Source organism: Narcine bancroftii, chromosome 3 (genome assembly GCF_036971445.1).
Source record: "Narcine bancroftii isolate sNarBan1 chromosome 3, sNarBan1.hap1, whole genome shotgun sequence".
In the NCBI taxonomy this organism is placed as follows: domain Eukaryota; kingdom Metazoa; phylum Chordata; class Chondrichthyes; order Torpediniformes; family Narcinidae; genus Narcine; species Narcine bancroftii.
The window spans coordinates 133,678,247-133,699,754 of record NC_091471.1 but is presented as its reverse complement, the minus strand read 5'-3'; the positions used below and the strand labels follow the sequence as shown (position 1 = coordinate 133,699,754).

The following is a 21,508-nucleotide window of genomic DNA, read 5'->3' as shown; positions in this document are numbered from 1 at the left end:
AAAGGACAACAATCGGAAAATAGAGCAGTTGGAAAGGGAGATAGCAAGTACAGAAAACTAGTAAAAACGGATGATATAACGAAAAAGAGAGAATTGGCAGACAATAAAATAAAATATGAAACATTACAAGGTGGAAAGGAATATTATGAAAATAAAGCAAAATTATTATGAACTGGGAGAAAAAACACATAAAATATTAGCCTGGCAACTTAAAACAGAACAAGCTAAAAGAACTGTATTGGCATCAAGGAAAAAGGACAAACAAATTACATATAACCCAATAGAGATTGATGAAAACTTTAAGGAATTTTATGAACAATTATACCAAACTGAGAACGAGGGGAAAGATGATAAAATAGAAGAGTTTTTAGCTAAAATTGAACTGCCAAAATTGCAAGAAGAGGAACAAAACAAACTGATAAAACCATTTAAAATAAAGGAAGTACAGGATATATTAAAAAAGCTGATGAACAATAAAACACCAGGAGAGGATGGATTCCCAAGAGAATTCTATAAAGCATTTAAAGAGTTATTAATTCCTCTTCTCCTGGAAGTAATGAACCAGATAGAAGAAACACAAAACTTGCCAGATTCATGTAAGACAGCAATAATTACAGTAATACCAAAGACAGGGAAGGATCCATTAACACCAGCATCATATAGACCAATATCTCTACTTAACTCAGATTATAAGATAATAGCAAAATTATTAGCAAAAAGATTGGCCGATTGTGTACCAAAAATAGTAAAACAAGATCAAACTGGATTTATTAAGAAAAGACGAACAGCGGATAATGTCTGCAAACTTGTTAATCTAGTTCATGCAGTTCAAGGAAATAAGAAACCAACAGTGGCTGTTGCTTTAGATGCAGAAAAAGCCTTTGACAGAGTAGAGTGGAACTATTTATTTAAAGTTTTATAGAGGTTCAATCTACCAGAAAAAATATATAAATTGGATTAAAGCATTATATAATGGACCATTGGCGAAGGTGACAGTAAATGGATATGTATCGAACCAATTTAACTAGACAGGGATGTCTGTTATCCCCCTCATTGTTCGCCTTAGCAATAGAACCATTGGCAGAACTGGTAAGAACAGAAAATAAAAGGGATAAAAATAAAGGAGAAGGAGTATAAAACCAGCTTATTTGCAGATGATATCATAGTATACCTAACAGAACCAGAAATATCAATAAAAGAATTTCATATGAAATTGAAGGAGTATGGAGAAATATCCGGGTACAAGATCAACACAAATAAAAGTGAAGTGATGCCAATGAGTAACGCGGAATATACAGAATTTAAAATAGAATCACCATTTAAATGGCAAGCACAAGCAATCTGATATGTGGTATCAGATTAGATAATAACTTAAGCCACTTGTACAAACTAAATCATCAGCCACTAATAAAAAAAATTACTACTAAAGTTGATAGGGAGGGTAAATTGCATTAAAATGAATGTTTTCCCACGGATACAATAATTATTTCAATCATTACCAATTCCCTTAACAGATAAATTCTTTAATGAACTAAAGAGAATAATAAGGAAATATTTGTGGAAAAGGACGGAAACCGAGGGTAGCATTAGATAAATTAACAGAGAGGTATAACCAAGGTGGTTTGCAGTTACCAAACTGTAAAAATTATTATAGAGCTGCACAATTAAGGTATTTATCAGATTTTTACCAGACAAAGGAAAAATCAGACTGGACTAAGATAGAACTAGAAATAGGGGAGAAGGTACCAGAACATATACTTTATAAGTGGGATGAAAAGCTGGTGCAATATAAAAGCTCACCAGTATTGTATCATTTACTTAATATATGGAAGAAGATCCACTTAGGAAAAAAATGAATTATCAAATACCAAAATTACTATTGACACAAAATCCGCTAATCCCTTTTACAATAGATAACCTTTCCTTTAGAGAATAGAAGAGAAAGGGAATTAAAAGAATAGAAAATTATTTTTTGGGAAATAATTTATTAACATTTGAACAGTTGAAGTACAAATATGGAATAACTCATGGTACAATGTTTGCATATCATCAACTGAAAGCTTATTTAAAGGATAAATTGGGAAACAGTTTGAGATTACCAGAAGGAAGCATATGTGATTACAGACACAATGATAATTAAAAGATTTATTATGAACATGTACATTAAGCTGCAAGATAAGGAAAATGATGAAATAAGCTATAAACCTAAACAAAAGTGGGAAAAGGATTTAAACAAAGATAAAAAATGAAGCATGGGGAAAGTTATGTTCTGGAACTGTGAAGAATACAATAAACACAAGGTTACTCATGATACAGTGTAATTGGTTACCCAGGTTATATATCACGCCTCAAAAGTTAAAAGAATGGGATCCAACATTATCAGATAGATGTTTTCGCTATAAGAAGGGAATGGGAAGAAGAATACATGCAATTTGGGAATGTATGAAAGTGAATATGTTTTGGGAAAATCTAAATCAGATATTAAATAAAATCACAAAAAATAACATATCAAAAAATCCATTGATCTTTCTTCTAAGTCACATAAGAAGTAAGGAATTAGTCCTCAAATTGGATAAAGCGCAAAAAAGATTTATTATGATAGCCTCAGCAGTATCAAAAAAATGTATAATGTCAACTTGGAAAATGGAAGAGAGCCTGAGAATACAGCAATGGTACATGGAAATGAATAAATGTATTCCATTGGAAAAAATAACATATAATTTAAAAAATAAAGTCACATTATTTGAAAAAATTTGGGAACCATACATGGAACATAACAGAGAGGGCTTGCTTCGGACTTCCACCCCATAAAATGATAAGACGACCACACGACTTGATTCAGTGTGTAAAAGTAGATGATGCATTTTTCTTGTTTATTTTTCATTGTGTGAAGACATTATTTTTATAGTTTTATTGTATTGTATATGTTGAATATTTATTGGTTTTGGAGGGGGGTGGGAAGGGGGGAGGGAGGGTAGGGGGTAAAAAGGGAGAAAATGCCACTGTGTATACTTAATGAGAAATGTTTGTATATATTTTGGTTGATATGGTTCACAGTATGAAAAATGAAAAATTTTTTAAAAAGATAAGGGGTTTCTTTCATCTCCCCCAGTGATTGATAGAACACATTCCTCTTTATTACCTAACATGGCTCCTGGGCAAAGACCTCATTCAGTTATACTTCAGCTAAATCTTTATCAAGTAAAGGAGTCTCTGATTCATGAAACTGGTTGAAGAGGGACACTCGTATATCACAGTCAGTATATCAGAATTGTAGATTACTGTCTTGAAGTCATGAAGCAGCGCAGCCAATACAAACAAGTAACATCGGAGCTGTACAAATGTTTCTGCAGTACACTTTCTAATGGTCAGAAGAGGCTGTTGTGTTCTGCTGAGAGGCTTGGAGCTACCTAGATGATCTTACGACATTGTGCCCATCAGTGACTTCTATTTGAAGATTGAAGATAATGGACTGTTATTAATTTTAAGGTTTTTCCTACATTTATTACATAACACTTGTTGGTCATGTATTGGTTGGTTCTTTTGTTCTCGGCAATTTTTCTCTTTTATTTGTTTTTTTTTACTGGGATAATACACTTACTAAGATTTTATTTATACAGTATTTTTTCTCCTCCTTTTACTGTCATTGAATTATTATGAGAAGAATACATATTCATTTCTTTTTCAGTAATATTGGTTCAATATTACTTTAGTATTTTTCTTTTTATTAAATATTTTTTACAGGGAAAAATTCATGGGAATTTTTTCAACTAATCATTGTTTTGATGCTAACCTTAAGAGAATTAATCATTGTTTGAAAGAGGAGCTCATATTTACATTTGCAGCAATGGAACTAATGTCCGACAGATCCAACAAGAAAAGTTAATTGGGTGTGAAATAGTTTGTTTGGATTAGCTTGTTGCAAAATCTCTAACAGCTGCCTGGATTTAGGAAAGGAGGGGTGGAGGGAGGTTGTGGGATTTTCTTCAAGGTTTTTATGATTTTAGGAATATGTTTAAACTTTGACTGTATAATTAATTTTTACAGCATATCACTGGTTTCATATTTTTATTTTAAAGTTGTCATCTGGTGGCTAGATATTAGTTGTACTAATTAATCTACATTAATAAGGGAAAATTATGGATAATTCTATTATCTTTCTTAGTTGGAATGCAAAAGGCATGAATAACCCAGTTAAAAGGAATAAACCATTCTCACATATAAAACAGTTTAAAGCTGCTTAAAGAAACGGATATTCACAGTTGTGATAATTCCCACCTTATGATTAAGTGGAGGGGGTAACATTTTAATTCCCCTTCCAAGCTAAAGCCAGGGTTTTGATTCTTATTGACCAAAATATTCCAATTGTCCATCACAAAGGCATATCAAGGAAAATGAATAATAAATAATAAAATGGTAGTTTTAGATAATATTTATGGCCCTAATTCAGATGATGTGGGGGTTTTTTGTGTTTTTTTTTCTTCCTTACTGGATTTGAGTTTGTACTCTCTCGTACTTGGTGGGGATTTTTATTGTTGGTTAGACCCTGCTTGGATCATTCTTCTCTTAAACCTGCTATAATGAACAAATCTGCCTCATTAATTCATTTTTTTAAAAATCAGATTATGGCATTTCTGATGTTTGCCATTTTCTTTATCCAAATAGTATTCCTTCTTTTCTCATGTTCATCGAACTTATTCCCGAATTAATTATTTTCTTATTTATAATCATCTGATCCCACTGACTCGTTCCTGTGGTTATCAAACCAGATAGTAATATCAGATCATGCCCCTGTTGTGTTATCCATGTTTTTCCTCAAACAAAAAGACATTGTCATTTCAATTCAAGCTTACTATCAGATGATGACTGTGAAATTTATGGAGAAGCATATAACTTTTTTTGATACAAACAATTCCACAGAAACTTCTAGTATGATTGTTTGGGAAATTATTTCTTACACTATGAATACAAAAAAGAAGACCAATAAAGAAAGATTATAATTAATCAAATTAAACAAATTGAGCAACAATAGGCTCAACTAAAAATTCTGAGTTACATAAAAAAAGAGTTGAAGTTCAAACCAAATGTGATCTTCTTTCAATTTATCCAAATGAAAACCAATTGCTAAAGAGTAGTTTTATATCAATGGTGATAAATCAGGCAAGCTCTTAGCTAATGAGCTCAGAAGTGAAAATTACAAAATTTATAAGAAGGATTGCAACATTCTGCGATAAATGACACATTCAGGAAATTTTTTTCTCGATTCTACACCTTCGAATTCACATATGTTAGTAATTCAATTAGAAAATTTCCTGGATTGTTTAAATATTCCCGTGCTTTATCTGCATGTGCAAACGAGATTAGATGAGCCCATACCATATAAAGAAATAGTTGTTGCTATTTCCTCACTACATTCGGGAAGAGCTCCGGGACCTGACACGGTTTCCGTGGAGTTGTTCAAATCTTTTTCTCAACTACTTTCAGCTCAATTAGTTCAGTGTTATCAGACTTATTTAGGCAGAGTAATCATCTGGCAATATTTAATGAAGCGCATAAATCTCGCATTGCAAAGAAAGACAAAGATCCACTGAGTGCTTCCCTTACAGGTCAATTTCTTTATAAATATTCATATAAAAGTTCTGGTTAAAATTTTGCTCTGTAGATTGGAGAGTATGTTACCATCTATCATCTCTGAAGATCAGACTGATCTTAAAGACAATTTTTCTTATTTTAATATACATCGCTTATTGGCTATTTTGTATTTACCTTCACATGCAGTTCCCAAATGTGTTCTTTCCCCTGATGCAGAGAAAGCTTTCAATCAAATTGAATGGAAATATTTCTTCACGATTTTAAAAAATTCCAATTTTGGATCAGGTTTTATTTCATTAATTATTGTATTCAAATCCTATGGCTTCAATTTTCACTAATTTTCAACAATCACATCTTTCCATCTTCAATGGGGAACCCATCAAGGGTGCCCTCTCAATCCATTATTGTTTGATTTGGTTTTAGAGCTATTAGCAATTGCATTTCGAGAATACAGTGACATTTCAGAGATTTGTCGAAAGGGAATTGAACATCAAGTTTCCCTTTAAGTGGATGATCTTTTGCTCCACTTATCAAACCCTGACACTTTCTTTACCACCCACGTTGTCAATACTTTCCCAATTTAGTAAGTTTTCAGGATATAAATTAAATTTGCTTAAAAGTGAACTTTTCCCTGTGAATACACCTACATCAGTGTATACTAATTTCCCTTTTAAGATTGTGGAAAACCAATTTAAATATCTCAAGATCAAACAATAAGTACCTTTTTAAGGAAAAAATTCTTTAACAATCTATTCCAATTTTAATTCTTAAATTCTAAATCATTTTTTGATTCACTTGATTTGATTATATCGTCTTACATAGGGAAGGGTAAGCACCCTCGTTAAAACAAAATTCAAAAACCTAAAGGATATGAAGGTATGGCTCTCCCTAATTTCAGAATTTACTACTGAGCAATCAATATATATAACCTTATGTTCTGATTACTTTTTCATAATTGAGTGGACAGTCCAGCATGGGTAGCAATGGAATTGAATTCTACTAAAAACCTTTCCATCCAAGCACTTCTTGGAACCTCACTTCCTCTCTCTTTAAATAGATCCATTGATAATCCTATTGTCACACATACTGTGAGAGTTTGGGTGCAGTTTAGAAAACACTTTGAACTTCATGTTTTTCTCTTTCAAGCCCTATTTTATCCAATTATTTTTTTCAATCTTCTTTACATAATCCTGTTTTTTATGAATGGTTTAGATTAAGCATTGAACGTTTCAAATATCTTTTCATTGATAATAGTTTTCTGTCATTTGAAGAATTTTCTGGAAAGTTCAATTTACCAAATACCAGATTTTCCTTAGGCACCTGATGCAAACATTGTTGATGTGTTATTTAGGCTACATCATTTTCGCACAGGTTTAATATTGATTATTTACATGCCCCTTGAGTTAAAATTAAAAATGTCTGGGAACAGGATTTAAACCTTATATTAACAGATGTAGTTTGAGATCTCATTTTTAAGCTGGTTAATATTACATCCTTATGTGCCCGTCATTGTTCATTACAATTTAAATTTGTACATAGTTTAAAGTTAAATGATCTCTTATCTATTCAGAGGTAAATCCTTACTGTGATAAATGTAAGAGAGAAGACACTTCTTTAATTCATATGTTTGGACATGTCCTATCCTTGAAAAATACTGGAAGGAGATATTTGAAACTCTATCTTTAATTCTAAATGTAAATTTGATGCCTAATCCTCTAGTTGCTCTTCTTGGTACAACTAGAGAAGACGATATTCTTTTTCTTCTCTCCTGGCTAGACGTGCAATATTATATAGATGGAAAGATGCTGCCCTGCCCACTGTGCTCAATGGATGCAGGACATTATGTCCTGTTTAAATTTAGAAAAGATACGTTATTCTATTAATAATCCAAGTATAAGATTTCAAATGATGTGGGGACCATTCTTGAATTATTTTCATAACCTCTAGTTATAATATTATTTAAAAATTTTAATATTTGCCATTTTATTTCATGAACAAGTACATATTTTGTTTAGTATTAGACCTTGGGTGAGGGGTTGTCCATGGAAAATATATATTTTTTCCTATTTGATGTAACTTTGAATTATGGTTGTGTTACATGTACTTTATAGTTTTGAGTTATCCAATTTGCCATTTATTATTAATATTATGCATTTCATAAACATTTTGTATGTACATGCTTAAATGCACAAATCAAGAAAAATATTTAAAATGTAAAAAGAAAAAAAACTGCAAGTGCTGGAATTTGATAAGAAGAGGTGAGAAAAATCATCTAATTAACACAATATTAAAGAATTAATTATATATTCAGGTCACGTTGGATTGTGCCTTAAGTAGTTTGGCCAATTATATTGAATTCTACCGAGTTAATAATTAGTACTAAATTACGAAACATAATTTAAAGCTGCACATTCGTGCAATATTATAGTTAGTACAAGACTTTGATACTCACTTCTTTGTCAACACAAATTCTTTCCTTTACTGATCACTGAGTTTTACGATGCAAAGCAGCTTAAAGAATATAATCATTCTACCAGTCGGTCGTGGTTTGTGCGACACTACTACAGCACCAGTAATGCTTGTTTGAATCTGCTGCTGTCTGTAAGAAGTTTCTAACTTCTTCCTGTGCCCATGTGGGTTTACTCTGAGTGCTCGGATTTTTCCGATGTCCCAAGGATGTTCAGGGTTGGTAGGTTTAATTAGTCATCTGCAGATGGTCTGATTTAAAAGATAATGATCAAGACCAAGTACATGCAATTTCACTAAAAGTACAAAATCAATGTTTTCAATTTTTGAAACCCATGTACTTGGATTAGATCAGAGATAAATACAGCGCAGTACAGGCCCTTCTACCTTTGATGTTGTGCTAAGCCATATAACCCTTGCTTAAAAAAAAGTACTAAATTCTCCCAACCTCATAATCCTCTATTTTTCTTTCATCCATGTGTCTAAGAGTCTCTTAAATGCTCCCAATATTTCAGTTTCCACTACCATCCCTGGCAAGGCATTCCAGAAACCCACAACTCTCTGTGTAAAAGAATAAAACTTGCCCTCAATATCTCCCATAAATTTTCCTCCTTTAACTTAGACACATCTCATCTGGTGTTTGCTGATCCTGCCTTAGGACACAAGTGCTATCTGCCTCTCAATATTGTACATCTCAATCAAGTCTCCTCTCATCCTTCTATGTTGAAAAGTGAAAAGTCCCAGCTCTGCTCATAAAACCTGTTTCCCAATCCAGGCAACATCCTGGTAAATCTCCTCTCCACCCTCTCCACATCCTTCCTATAATGAGGTGACAAGAACTGAACACAATACTCTAAGTGTGGTCTAAAAATATTTGTAGACTTGCAACATGACCTCTATACTCCAGAATTTAATCCCCTTATTAATGAACCCCATAGGCCTTCTTAATTATCCTATCAACCTGTGCGGCAACATTCAGGGATGTATGGATTTACACCCCAAGCTCTCTTTGTTCATCCACACTCTTAAGTAGCTGACCATTAACCCCGTACTCAGCCTTCTGGTTAGTCCTTCCAAAATGCATCACCTCACACTTATTCAGATTGAGATCCATCTGCCTCTATTCTGCCCAATTCTGCATCCTACCTATATAGTCTTGTAACCTTTGACAATCTTCTGTTCCAACCTCCGTGTCATTTGCTAACTTACTCACCCATCCGTCCGCCTCTTCATCCAGGTCATTTATAAAAATCACAAAGAACAGGGGTCCCAGAACAGATCTCTGCAGCACTCCACTAGTCACCAACTTCCAGGCAGAACACTTTCCTTCCATTACTATTCTCCGCTTTCTTCCTACCAGCCATTATTTTTAATCCATAGAACTATTTTTCCACTGATCCTGTATCTCATGACTTTCTGGATGAGCCTTTCGTGGGGGACCTTGTCAAATGCTTTACTAATATCTAATGTAGACCACATCTACTGCCCTACCTTCATCAATTTCCTTTTGTAACCTCCTCAGAAAACTCAATTAGACTCATGAGGCATGACCTTCCCTTCAGAAAGCCATGCTGACTATTCTTGAGTAGACTGTACTTCTCCAAATGCTTATCGATCCTGTCCTTAATAATCTTTTCCATTTATTTACACACCACTGACATAAGACTCAATGGTCTATAATTCCCAGGATTCTCCCTATTACATTTTGCCATTCTTCAATCCACTGGCACAACCCATGCAGCCAAAGAAGATTCAAAGATCAAAGCTACTGCCCCGGCTCTCACTTCTCACAGCAGCCTAGGGTATATTGCATCTGTTCCCAGTGACTTATCAATCTTGATGTTTTTAAGAAGATCCAACACTTCCGCTTCCTTAATCTCCACCCCACCATCATATTTGTCATCCTCCTGTTCTTCACATACACATAAAACACCTTGGGGTTCTCCTTAATTCTACATGCCAAAGCCTTCTCATGCCCCCTTCATGCTCTCCTAACTCCTTTCTTAAGCTCCATCCTGGCTACCATATACTTCTCATGAACCCTTCCTGCTTCTATATCTAATGGATGCTTCCTTCTTCCTCTTGACATGTTGCCTGACCTGTTTTGTCAGTCACAGTTCTCTTTTCCTACCATCTTTTCCTTGTCCTGCTCAAGTGGCCCCTTAACCTCCTCCACATAACTTCTGTGCTTTCACCCTGAAACATCTGTTTCCAATTTATTCTTGCTAGTTCCTACCTCACCGGTAGATAAATAGCTCTTCCCCAGTTTAGCACTTTCCCAGTTTGACTGTTTATATCCTTTTCCATAGCTATGTTGAAGTTAAGGGAGTTGTAGTCACTCTCACCAAAATGTTCACCCACTGAGAGGTCTTGCACCTGACCATAGACAATAGACAATAGGAGCTGGAGTAGGCCATTTGGCCTGTCAGGCCAGCACCGCCATTTTAGATCATGGCTGATCATTACCATCAGTACCCCTTTCCAGCCTTATCCCCATAACCTTTAACTCCGTTACCCACAAGAGTCTTATCTAACTCTCTTTTGAATATAGTCAGCGAATCCGCCTCTACCACCCTCTGTGGCAGAGCATTCCACAGATTCACACTTCTCTGGGTAAAAAAATGCTTTCTCTTCTCCGTCCTAAAGGGCCTACCCTGTATTCTTAAACTATGCCCTCTACTCCTCGTCTCCCCCATCATTGGGAACAAGTAATCAGACTTCACCTTGTCTATCCCCCTGATGATTTTGTATACCTCAATCATGTCCCCCCTCATCCTTCTAAACTCCAATGGATACAAGTCCAGTTTTTCTAGCCTTGCTGCATATGACAACCCTGCCATCCCTGGAACTAACCTTGTAAATCTGCGCTGCACACCCTCTATAGCTAGTATGTCCTTCCTCAAGTTTGGAGACCAGAACTGGACGCAATACTCCAGGTGGGGTCTCACCAGGGCCCTGTATAACTCTGTTCCTATACTCCAATCCCCTCTTTATGAAAGCCAACATTCCATTTGCCTTCTTCACAGCTTTCTGAACCTGCATGCTAGCCTTCAGTGACCGGTGAACAAGTACACCCAGATCCATTTGCACTTCCCCACTCCCTAGCTTGTCTCCATTTAAATAATACTCAGCTTTCCTACTACTTCCCCCAAAATGAATAACCTCACATTTGTTCACATTGAAATTCATCTTCCATTTAGCCGCCCACTCCTCCAGCCTGTCCAAGTCCCTCTGCATTTTCCTTACATCCTCCTCACACCCCACACCGCCACCCAGTTTAGTGTCATCTGCAAATTTGCTCATGTTATTTATAATCCCCTCATCCAAATCATTAACATAAATTACAAACAACTGAGGACCCAACACCGATCCCTGAGGCACTCCACTCGTCACATCCTGCCATTCTGAAAAAGACCCATTTACTCCAACCCTTTGTTTCCTATCTCTTAACCAATTTCCTATCCATGTCAGCACCTTACCTCCAATACCATGCTCCCTGAGCTTGCCCACTAGACTCTCGTGCGGTACCTTATCAAAGGCCTTCTGGAAGTCCAAATACACCACATTCACTGGCTCTCCCGAGTCCACCCTCTTTGTCACATCCTCAAAAAATTCCAGAAGGTTAGTCAAGCATGAACCAGATCCAGTATGACCTCTCCTCTAGTCAGCTGATCCACATACTGTGTCAGGAATCCTCCTTGTACACACCTGATAAATTCAGCCTCATCTATCCATCTTGCAGTCAGTCGGTGCCAGTCAATGTTAGGGAAGTTGAAATCGCCCATAACTACAACCCTGCATTTCTCGCACCATTCCAACATATGCCTGCTTATCTGCTCCTTGGTGTCCCAAGGGCTATTTATGGACTACTCCCAGCACAGAGATAGCTCCCTTCCTGTTTCTGACTTCCACCCACATCAACTCAATGGAATTCCCTCTGTAGCTTCCCTTTCTATAGCCCTGATACTATCCTGATATTCTGAAAATGTCAAGAACACACTAGTGAATTATTTTCTATCATGTCAAAATTCTAATCATTAACTACAAATTAACATGCCAATATATCAGAATCGACTTGTTACAATTGCATTATTGATTGGTTTGTATTTGCACATTTAAATTTAGTGGCGATTTCAAATTAAAATAAGTAACATTCACAGAAAGCAATATTTTGAGTTTTCTGCAACATTAACGTTTCAAGAAATTGCTGAATGGATAAAGATCAAACTGATCAATCTATTCAATTCAGTTTCTCATCTGCTGAAGCATCTTTGGAAGTAAGTTCATTTGTGAATTCAGAACTCATTGCTTAATGTTCCCAGCAGACTCTTAATAATTGCCAATTAACGTTTTCATTTATAGGTAAATTATAAATAGAAGTTTAAAGAGAAGGTTAACAAAATCCATAGGGGATTACATGGAGGATCTTCAAGAAAAAGGATCCTTTTAAAACTTCATCTTCAAACTTATAGGAAATTATTCTTGTAACAACAGAACTAAAACACTGTACACTAGTGGAAATGTTTAATTGAATAATTTGAGGTCACATCATATTTCAATCAATTTTGCAACTGAAAAAAACACACAGGGGTATAAAAATATCAGCCCAAAGCTAATCATATTAAATAGAGACTAAATTTATTTTAATTCTATACTCAGCATAATTTGATGTCAGATGTTCTAAACAAAACTGCTTGGGAAAATAGGAGTAATTTCTTCAACTTGTTGGCTGCAGCAAGTAAGAAATTTTCATCTGATCACACATCATGAAGAAAACAAATATTATGAAGTAAAAAAATCTGATCAAATTGTTTTCCTTGCAAGTGGTACAGAAATTGAATTGAACTGTTTATCATCACCTGCTCTGAAATGCAATGAAAAACTTGTTCTGCAAAAAGTCAACCTACATGAGGAACACGGGTAGAGCAAGCATAACTAAAGTCAGGGGATGGAGTTAGAAACAGGTGTTAGTATGAAAGTTAATGAATTCGACAAAACATAGAAAAGCTGAGGGATGTTACCAAGAGTCAGGGCAAAGTTCTGAATCAGGAATATATAACCCCAGTAAGAGATACGGCCCAAAAATCATCTTTACTGATGGGAGAAATGCAATCCATTATCAAATCCAAACTAAAATTGATCAGAAATTTAGAAGCTGACAGTAGCCTTCAAAACATGGTTTTATATCAACAGACAATTATACTTTAATGTACCCATTTGCACTTGAGACCAGTTCTGGGGCAGCAGGAAGTGTTTATGATGGACAAACAAGGACAACAGCCAATGTTATAGCACGGAGGTTCATATATTCTCGGGAGGATATACATTTAAATAGGCAGATTGAAGGGCACAAAGGTATAATAATGACAAAGAGGAAAAAGCGGCACAGCATATTAGAAGTGTTAAATCTGAATCAAGAATCAAGTAAAGCAGAGCAGACTAAGTGAGAAAGGGAGGGAGATGTAGATTGGCTGGCTACGTGGACAGCCTGGATAGCAGATAAAACTGGATGCAGCAAGTGTGGACTGATCACTTTATTAGGGGGATATAAAGAGACCACACTGACCAAAGAGAACTCTCAAAAGAATTGTCATTAAGAGACAGATAGTGTATATGCACTTTAAAGGGGAAGAATGCATAAAAAGATCTCCTATCTATTGCAGACACCTATGTGAGGTGCTACCTCAAAAAGGCTACCAACCTCATAAAGGATACCAACCACCCTGTCATAACCTCTGCTGAGTTCAAACAGAAGGTACAGAAGCCTGAAAACCAGCACATCTAGGTTCAAGAACAGTTTCCTTCCAACAGCTATCAGACTCTTGACCTCCCCTTATTACACTAATCATAGACTGCTCCAACAGCACAAAACCACTGTAACCATATAACAGCTTATGGCAATGGAAACAGACCATCTTGGCTCTACAAGTCAAACAACTCCGCTTGCTCCCCCTGCCTTCAAGGAACGTTGCACCATAATTCCAAGATCTTTTGGTTCTTGTGCATTCCCCAATGTCCTCCCCTTTACTACATATGTCTTATTTTGATTACTTTTTCTGAAATAAAGCACCTCATACTTCTCTACATTAAATTCCATCTGTCATTTTTCAGCCCAACTCTCCAGACAAACCGAATACCTCTGTAATCCCTGAAAACCTTCCTCGCTATCCACCACTGCCCCTATTTTCGTATCATCTGCATATTTACTGACCCAGTTAACCACCCCATCATCCAAATCATTAATATAAATTAGGAACAACAGGGGACCTAGCACCGATCCTTGAGGTACTCTGCTCGTCAAAAGCTTCCATCCTGACAGACAGTTGTCCACCATGACCCTCTGCTGTCTCTCCTCCAGCCACCTCTGAACCCATCTTACTATTTCTCTATTAATCCCTAATGACTGAACTTTCCTTCTTAAACCTTTCATGTGGAACCTTATCAAAAGCTTTGCTAAAATCCAGATAGACTACATCAACTGCCCTACTTTCATCCACCTTTCTTGTCACTTCTTTGAAAAACTCAACAAGATTCGTCAAACAGGACTTCCTCTTCACAACCCCACAACCCCATGCTGGGTGCTCCTGATCAATCCCTGTTTATTCAGATATATTTATACACACCATCTCTAAGAATACCCTCCATAACTTTCCCTACCACCGAAGTCAAGCTTACAGGCCTATAATTACTTGGCCAACACCTCGTGCCTTTTTTAAACAACGGAACTACATTAGCAACCCTCCAATCCCACCGCACCACCTCCTCCTCCAGTGATCACTGAAAAATCACTGACAGTGCCTCCGCTATTTGCTCCCTGACCTCCCTTAACATCCTGAGAAAAATCCCATCAGGACCAGGAGACTTATCCACTTTTACTGATCCTAGAAGCTCCAAACCCTCTCTTTACTAATCCCTATCTTTTCCATAACTAAGCCATTTGCGTCACTTATCTCACATAGTACAATGTCCTTTTCCTTCGTGAACACAGATCAGAAAAAAATCTTTTAATATCTCTCCCATCTGATACAGTTCCTCACACAGTTCACCAGTCTCATTTTCCAGCGGTCCTATTCTATCCTTAACCCTCCTTTTAGTATTCACATATCTGTAAAATCCCTTAGGATTCACTTTTACCTTATCAGCTATTGACACCTCATACCTTCTTTTTGCCTTTCTAATTTCCTTCAGGTTTTTTCTGCAATCTATGTAATAATCTTACATATTATCCATTTTTTGCTTCTTAAATTTAGTAAATGTCCCCCTCTTATCCCGAACCAACTTCATTATTTTTCCAGAAAACCACAGTTCCCTTAGGCTTTTGGCCTTGCTTTTCAATCTGACTGGCACGTAAAGATCCTGTACTCTCAATGTCTTTTCTTTAAATACCCTCCAAATCTCCTCTACATCCTTTCCAGAAAAAAGATCAGCCCATATAATTTTCTGCAAATCCCTTCTAATTTCTTCAAATCTAGCCTTCCCCCACTCGAATACCTTCAACTTTGGATCTGACCTATCCCTTTCCATATTTAAGTTGAAGCTAATGGACCCGATTACTGGATCAAAAGTTTTCACCAATGCACACTTCCATCACCTGCCCTATTCCATTCCCTAACAATAGATCTTAACACTGCCTCCCCTCCAGTAGGCACTTCAACATACTGCTGTAAAAAGCAATCGTGAACACATTGTACAAAGACTAAGCCATCCCGCCCTCTCACTGATTGTGTTTCCCAATCAATGTTAGGAAAATTGAAATCCCCAACTATCACAATCCTATTTCTACTACACATCTTAGCTATTTCCCTGTACATTTGCTCTTCCAGTTCCCTATCCTTTTTTGGCAGCCTATAATATACCCCTATATTTGTAGCCTCACCTTTCTTATTTTTTGGTTCAACCTATAGAGCCTCGTGCGATGAGTCCTCCAGTCTCTCTTGCCTCAGCACCACTGAAATATCTTCCCTGAACCCATCTTTCTATTTCTCTATTTTCTCAATTTTTTTGCACTAGGATAAATCTGAATAATAATTATCTATCTATTTTATGCATTTACTGTAATTTTTTAATTAAATTTCTTTCTAGTATGCTTTCTTTATACAAATCTCTGGTTGGTTGCAACAAGTAAGAATTTTGATGCATATGCACATTGTACTCATTTTTATTAGTACAGCCCTTGAGATCTTGACAGTCAAAAAGAGTGTTTTGCACTGGTTCAGCCACAACTGAATTATCACAAAGTCTGGTCACATCACTTCTGCAAAGGTCCTAGAGATGACCAGATTTGATTTATTGGAATAGTTCAGGATTTGAGGCATGAGCAGTTTTGATTATAAAGAAAGATAGGAATGGTCAGGGTTGTTTTCCCTGGAGCAAAAAAATTGAAAGGAGAAAGATGTACAACATCATGACTAATTTAAATTAGGCACATTAGTAGATGTTTTAAGGCCAGGGGATATAGAGTTAAAACATTGGACACACACAAGAGGGAGAAATGAAACAATTCTGAGTATTTAGGATACGAAATGAACTGCCTGAAAAGGTGATGGAGACAAATTCAATCAGAGATTCCAAAAGCTAATTAAAATAGTGCAAGAGAATATTTTAGAGGGAATGATGAAAGAACAGAGGAAAACCTGATGTGCCTCAAATATGTCCCTGTGTAAACGTTAAAATGAACCTTCTATGACATAACAATTATGATTCTATGTGAATAAATGACAGAGGTTAGTAATAATTTAATTACCTTTAATTCACAGAAACGCTGATCAACTCCATGCTGACAAATGACAATAGATTTGGGCCTTTCTAATTCATATTCTTGACACACCACATGAAAGATGAATGTTTGGCCCCACTCGAGTAAAGTTGCCAACTGTAAGAGATAAAGACATGGAAAACTTAAAGAGTACAACGTTAGTTAAAGCAAAATAGCTTGATTAATTCTACACCATATCTTTAGTTACATTAAATAAACAAATATAGATACAAATTATCCTGTGGCCAAATAACTTGCTTGATTTATATGTCTAGAAGAAGCACCTAAGATCAGTATTTTTCCCATTTATAGAGCTTTCAAGGTCATTTATTTATATTTAAAAATCTAACAATGTACTTAATTCCTGTAAAAAGCAAACTAGTGTGAAACATTAATAAGAATATTCCTTTTATAAACATTCCCATTCAATACAAGCATAGAACAATGAATGCTGAAAATTGAAATTAAAAATTCTAAGAATGCAGCATGTGAGGCAGCTTTCATCAAGAAACAGACCAAAATGTTCAGGCTGATGATTTAATACTAAAAACATGCAATATACAGTTTTTTAAATTAAGTTAAGAGCCAACATAAACAATTGAGAAGGAAAAAAGCAATGGGATAGATTTGTGATGGGATGGAGGAAAGAAGCAAATAATAGTGTAAAATTTGAAGGAATAAAGCAGAAGTAGATTATATAAGACAAATAAAACAACAAAAGTTGAATACAGTGGTGTTCCAAATGGTAACAATGGAATCACTACCAACACTTGCTGTCTGAAAGGAAATACTCAATAGATTATTCCCTCCACTATATTTAACAGACCCTATACTCCACCCACCTCCTGCACTTCTGCCTTCATTCCTTCCTTCCTTTCAATTAAATTTTACTTATCCTTACCTTGGACAGGTAACAGATCTTCCTCCACAATTTAAAATTTTTTCAAGAGGCACCAATTAAACCCTTTGTCTCAACTGCCCACTTACAACATTCTGAAAGCTATTTTATTTATCTAACACCCATGTCCAATCTTTCTTCATGCCCCACACCCACTCCTCTTATGCATTCCAGAAGATGGTCTGCCTGCTCCATCTCCTAATTTTTTCCACAGCATACAGGAGGGAGATTGAAAACTTGCCAGAATGGTGTACTAAAAACAACCACTCAATCAATGTTACCAAAACCAAGAAGCTGATAGGAGAATTAAGGAAGGAAAACCAGAGATGTATGATCCAGTGATCCTCAGGGATCAGAGGTAGAGAGGGTGAGCAAATTTAAATCCCTGTGAGTAACCATCTTGGAGGACCTTTCCTGGACTCAACATACTAATGTCATCGTAAAGAAAGCACATTAATGCTTCTACTTCCTCAGGAGTTTGCAGAGGTTCAGTATGACATCAGAAACCTTGGAAAACTTCTACAGATGTATAATGGAAAATGTGCTAACCAGTTGCATCACAGCCTGTGTGGGGGAACCAATGCTTCTGAGTGGAAAACTCTGCAAAAGGCAGTAGTCATAGCCCAGTACATCACAGGCAAAACTCTCCCCACAATCAAGAAAATCTACATGGAATGCTGTCATCGGAGAACAGTAGCAATCGTCAAGGATCAGCACCACCTAGGAGATGTTCTGTTTTCACTACTGCCATCAGAAAAGGTTCCACAAGACTCATACTACCAGGTTCAGGAGCAATTTCAAACCACCCATCATCAGACTCCAAACAAAACTCAGAGACTCATTTAAGGACTCTTACTTTGCACATTATCTTTTACTAAATATTTATTGTTTTCTGCATTTGCACATTTTACATTTTTTTCTTTACATTCCTCTCTTTTGTAAATGTATCTCTTTCTTGGGTACAATTTCTGTCTGGCCTGTAGGAATAAGAATCTCAGGGTTCTATGTGATGTCATGTATGTTCTCTAACAATAAATTTGAACTTAAACACATAGAGCTTGGCTTGTACTTTTGTCTATTTCAGATAGTGCATTCACTTCTCAAACTGCAATTTCTTTGAAACCAGGTATCCCAAATTAAAGGCACATCACTGATCAATATTACTACTAAATCCAGTCTTGCTGGTCACTTTAACAATCCATCCCTCTGTCATGAAGTCTAGATTATATAATATTTATTGTCATGTAATAAAATAGAAATGTAATATTACTCAAAATTGCCTTTAGTCTGCCATTAGACAAAGATTCACCATTAGCATTGCCCCTTACAGTTAATGTTAGAGAAGCATATATTATTGCAAAAAAACTCAATTCAAATTTGGGGAAACCAACTACAAATGAGGCACCTTTCATAAATTAAGCAACATACCATGTCATCGCTACTACTCCAAATATTTTGGGCAGATGGTGATGATATTGATTGTACTGTTGCCTTTTTTATCTATCCCATCAAATCCTTCATCCCTTGATACAGTCTATCTCGTCTCTGTACTCTGTCTTGATCAAGGGCTCCGACTTGTAATGTTAACAATTCTTTTTCTCCATCGATACATTTCAACCCACTGCATTCCTCCAAGTTGTTTGTTGCTCCAGATACTAGCATCTGCAGTCTCGTATCTCATTAACCCACTTATTTGCTGTTGCCACCCCACATTTACACAATAAATATTTCTGCAAAACTAATTCCTAATTTTTCCTACATTCTTCTGTTATTTCCTCCCTTCCTCAAATATTCTGCCATCTGCACCTGCATAACAATGGTCTCCAATAAAAAGTTTTTATTTGCAGTTACCCGTAGATAATATAAACAGTCTACTTTTGTGTGCAATCTATGCGAACACTTAAAATAAAAAAAATTGATATGTTGTGAATTTATCTGACACAAGACATTTTGAAAGATCCATGGATAGGAAAAGTTTGAGGTATATAACCCAAATGTAGACAAATGGAAGTCCATCAGTTTGAACAATAATGGGCTGAAGTGCCTGTTTCCATGCTATGGAACTCTATGAATCTATGAGAGGAAATTCACCCAAATTACTGTACTCTCTTCAGAAGACTGTGCAGACACCAAGTTATCCATACTAACATCTACCTGTTGTTATTTAATATGAAAAGACCACATGTTTTCGCACTTAATCGTGAGACCACCCATGTACAACCTAAATTGTAGCACACTAACAGCTTTGATTAATCTGCTACACTTCCCTTGTGATTTTAGAAATAAAATTATTTATGACAGATAAATACATCACAAGAGTCAACAGCTTGCTGCTGTCATTTTTCATTAACTTTATTAGCTAAACAGATTAAATCAATACATTGAAAAATGAGGATAGCAGGAAACAAAGCAGTTCTCCCCTTGTAATTTTTGTAATCCTTCTTGTAATATTCATTCAGAAACAATCAACATTTTGATTTTACATGAAGCTTGCACAAAATTCCACAAAACAAAGTTGCAAAAATAAAATAATCTCCGAAAGCCTATTTACTTATGTAAAAAAAGAAAAATCACATAACCAATGAAAATAGAACCAAGGCAACATGAAAAGTGAAAACTAAAATCTTTACCAATTCAATCTGAATTATCTTTAAACCTTTTTTAATTCTGTTTCATGTCACCTTGGGTTACCTTTTATATGACAGGAAATAATTATTCTGAATCTGTTTCCAGCTCATTGAACTGGGTCCAGTGTGATAACACACATCATGCATTTGGAACCACTTAGGAAAAATGTGGAGAGGAAATCATTCACACCCAAGTATACAAATGATGGTCGTATCTTCAATTGAATACACATGCACAGTAAAATTTGGTGCTTAAAAGCATTTCATTTATATCATATATGTTTGGTCAAAACTGCATTCACATGATTACAAGGTTTGTGAATGATACAAAAAGTTGGCCATGTCGTTAAAAAAAATTGCAATTCACAGCAAGACATCAATTGACTAATCAGGGACATAAAATGCATCAAATGGAATTTAAGCTAAAGAAGTGCGAGATAATGCTAAAGGGAAAGTTAAACAAGATACCCTATTGCACAGAAAAGAATTGAAGGACAGAGTATATTCCTAAAAAGTCAAAAGAAAATTGGGTAACTTGCTTCATTGGCTTAAGAACAGAGTGGAGAGGACATCAGAGAACAACACAACAGTAGTTGGACCACAGCTTAAGTAATGCATACTGTAACGGATTTGTGTTAACCTTTAATTTAATATTAAACTATATTTCTTTTGTAAAAATATCTTAGTAAATTAAATTGTAGAGTTAAAATATTGTATCTATAATTCTTAGTTAGCTATGGGTTGGTACAGGGTCACACAAAGGTCATAGCGTAGCGTTCAATGTCCATTTTACGGGCCAGTCAGTGTCTCAGTGCTCCAGCCACTACATGACCACCCTCCCCAGAACTGGTGACCGGGCCATTGTCCGTAGCCTTGGGCAGTCTGCCCATGTCATGGGAGAGGAGTGGAGAATGGCTTATTACAGTCGAGATATGCCAGTTTCAGAAGGTCGATGGTAAAAGCCTCCTCTTTACCTCCGATGTCGAGGACTAAGGTGGAACCATTGTCCCTTATGACCCTGCAGGGCCCCTCACAGGGTGGTTGTAGGGGTGCCCCTTCTCATGAATACGTACTGACAAGTTTTTGTCCCTGGGAACATTATGTTTGAACTGGGCACATGGTGGGGATTACTGAGGGACCAGGGACTCCAGTTTTTGCCCAAGTTTGCGA

At 36.1% G+C, this 21,508-nt stretch overlaps 1 protein-coding gene across 6 annotated transcripts in view; it reads right to left on the bottom strand.

Moving 5' to 3' along the window:
- The window catches only part of kiaa1109 (KIAA1109 ortholog), a 479,529-nt gene that overhangs the window by 270,771 nt on the left and 187,250 nt on the right, over positions 1-21,508 (bottom strand). For all 6 annotated transcript variants that reach the window (XM_069925175.1, XM_069925178.1, XM_069925177.1 and 3 more), the window contains one exon: positions 16,802-16,930. In XM_069925175.1, the coding sequence (XP_069781276.1) occupies positions 16,802-16,930 (129 nt within the window). The remainder of the gene's footprint in view (positions 1-16,801; positions 16,931-21,508) is intronic.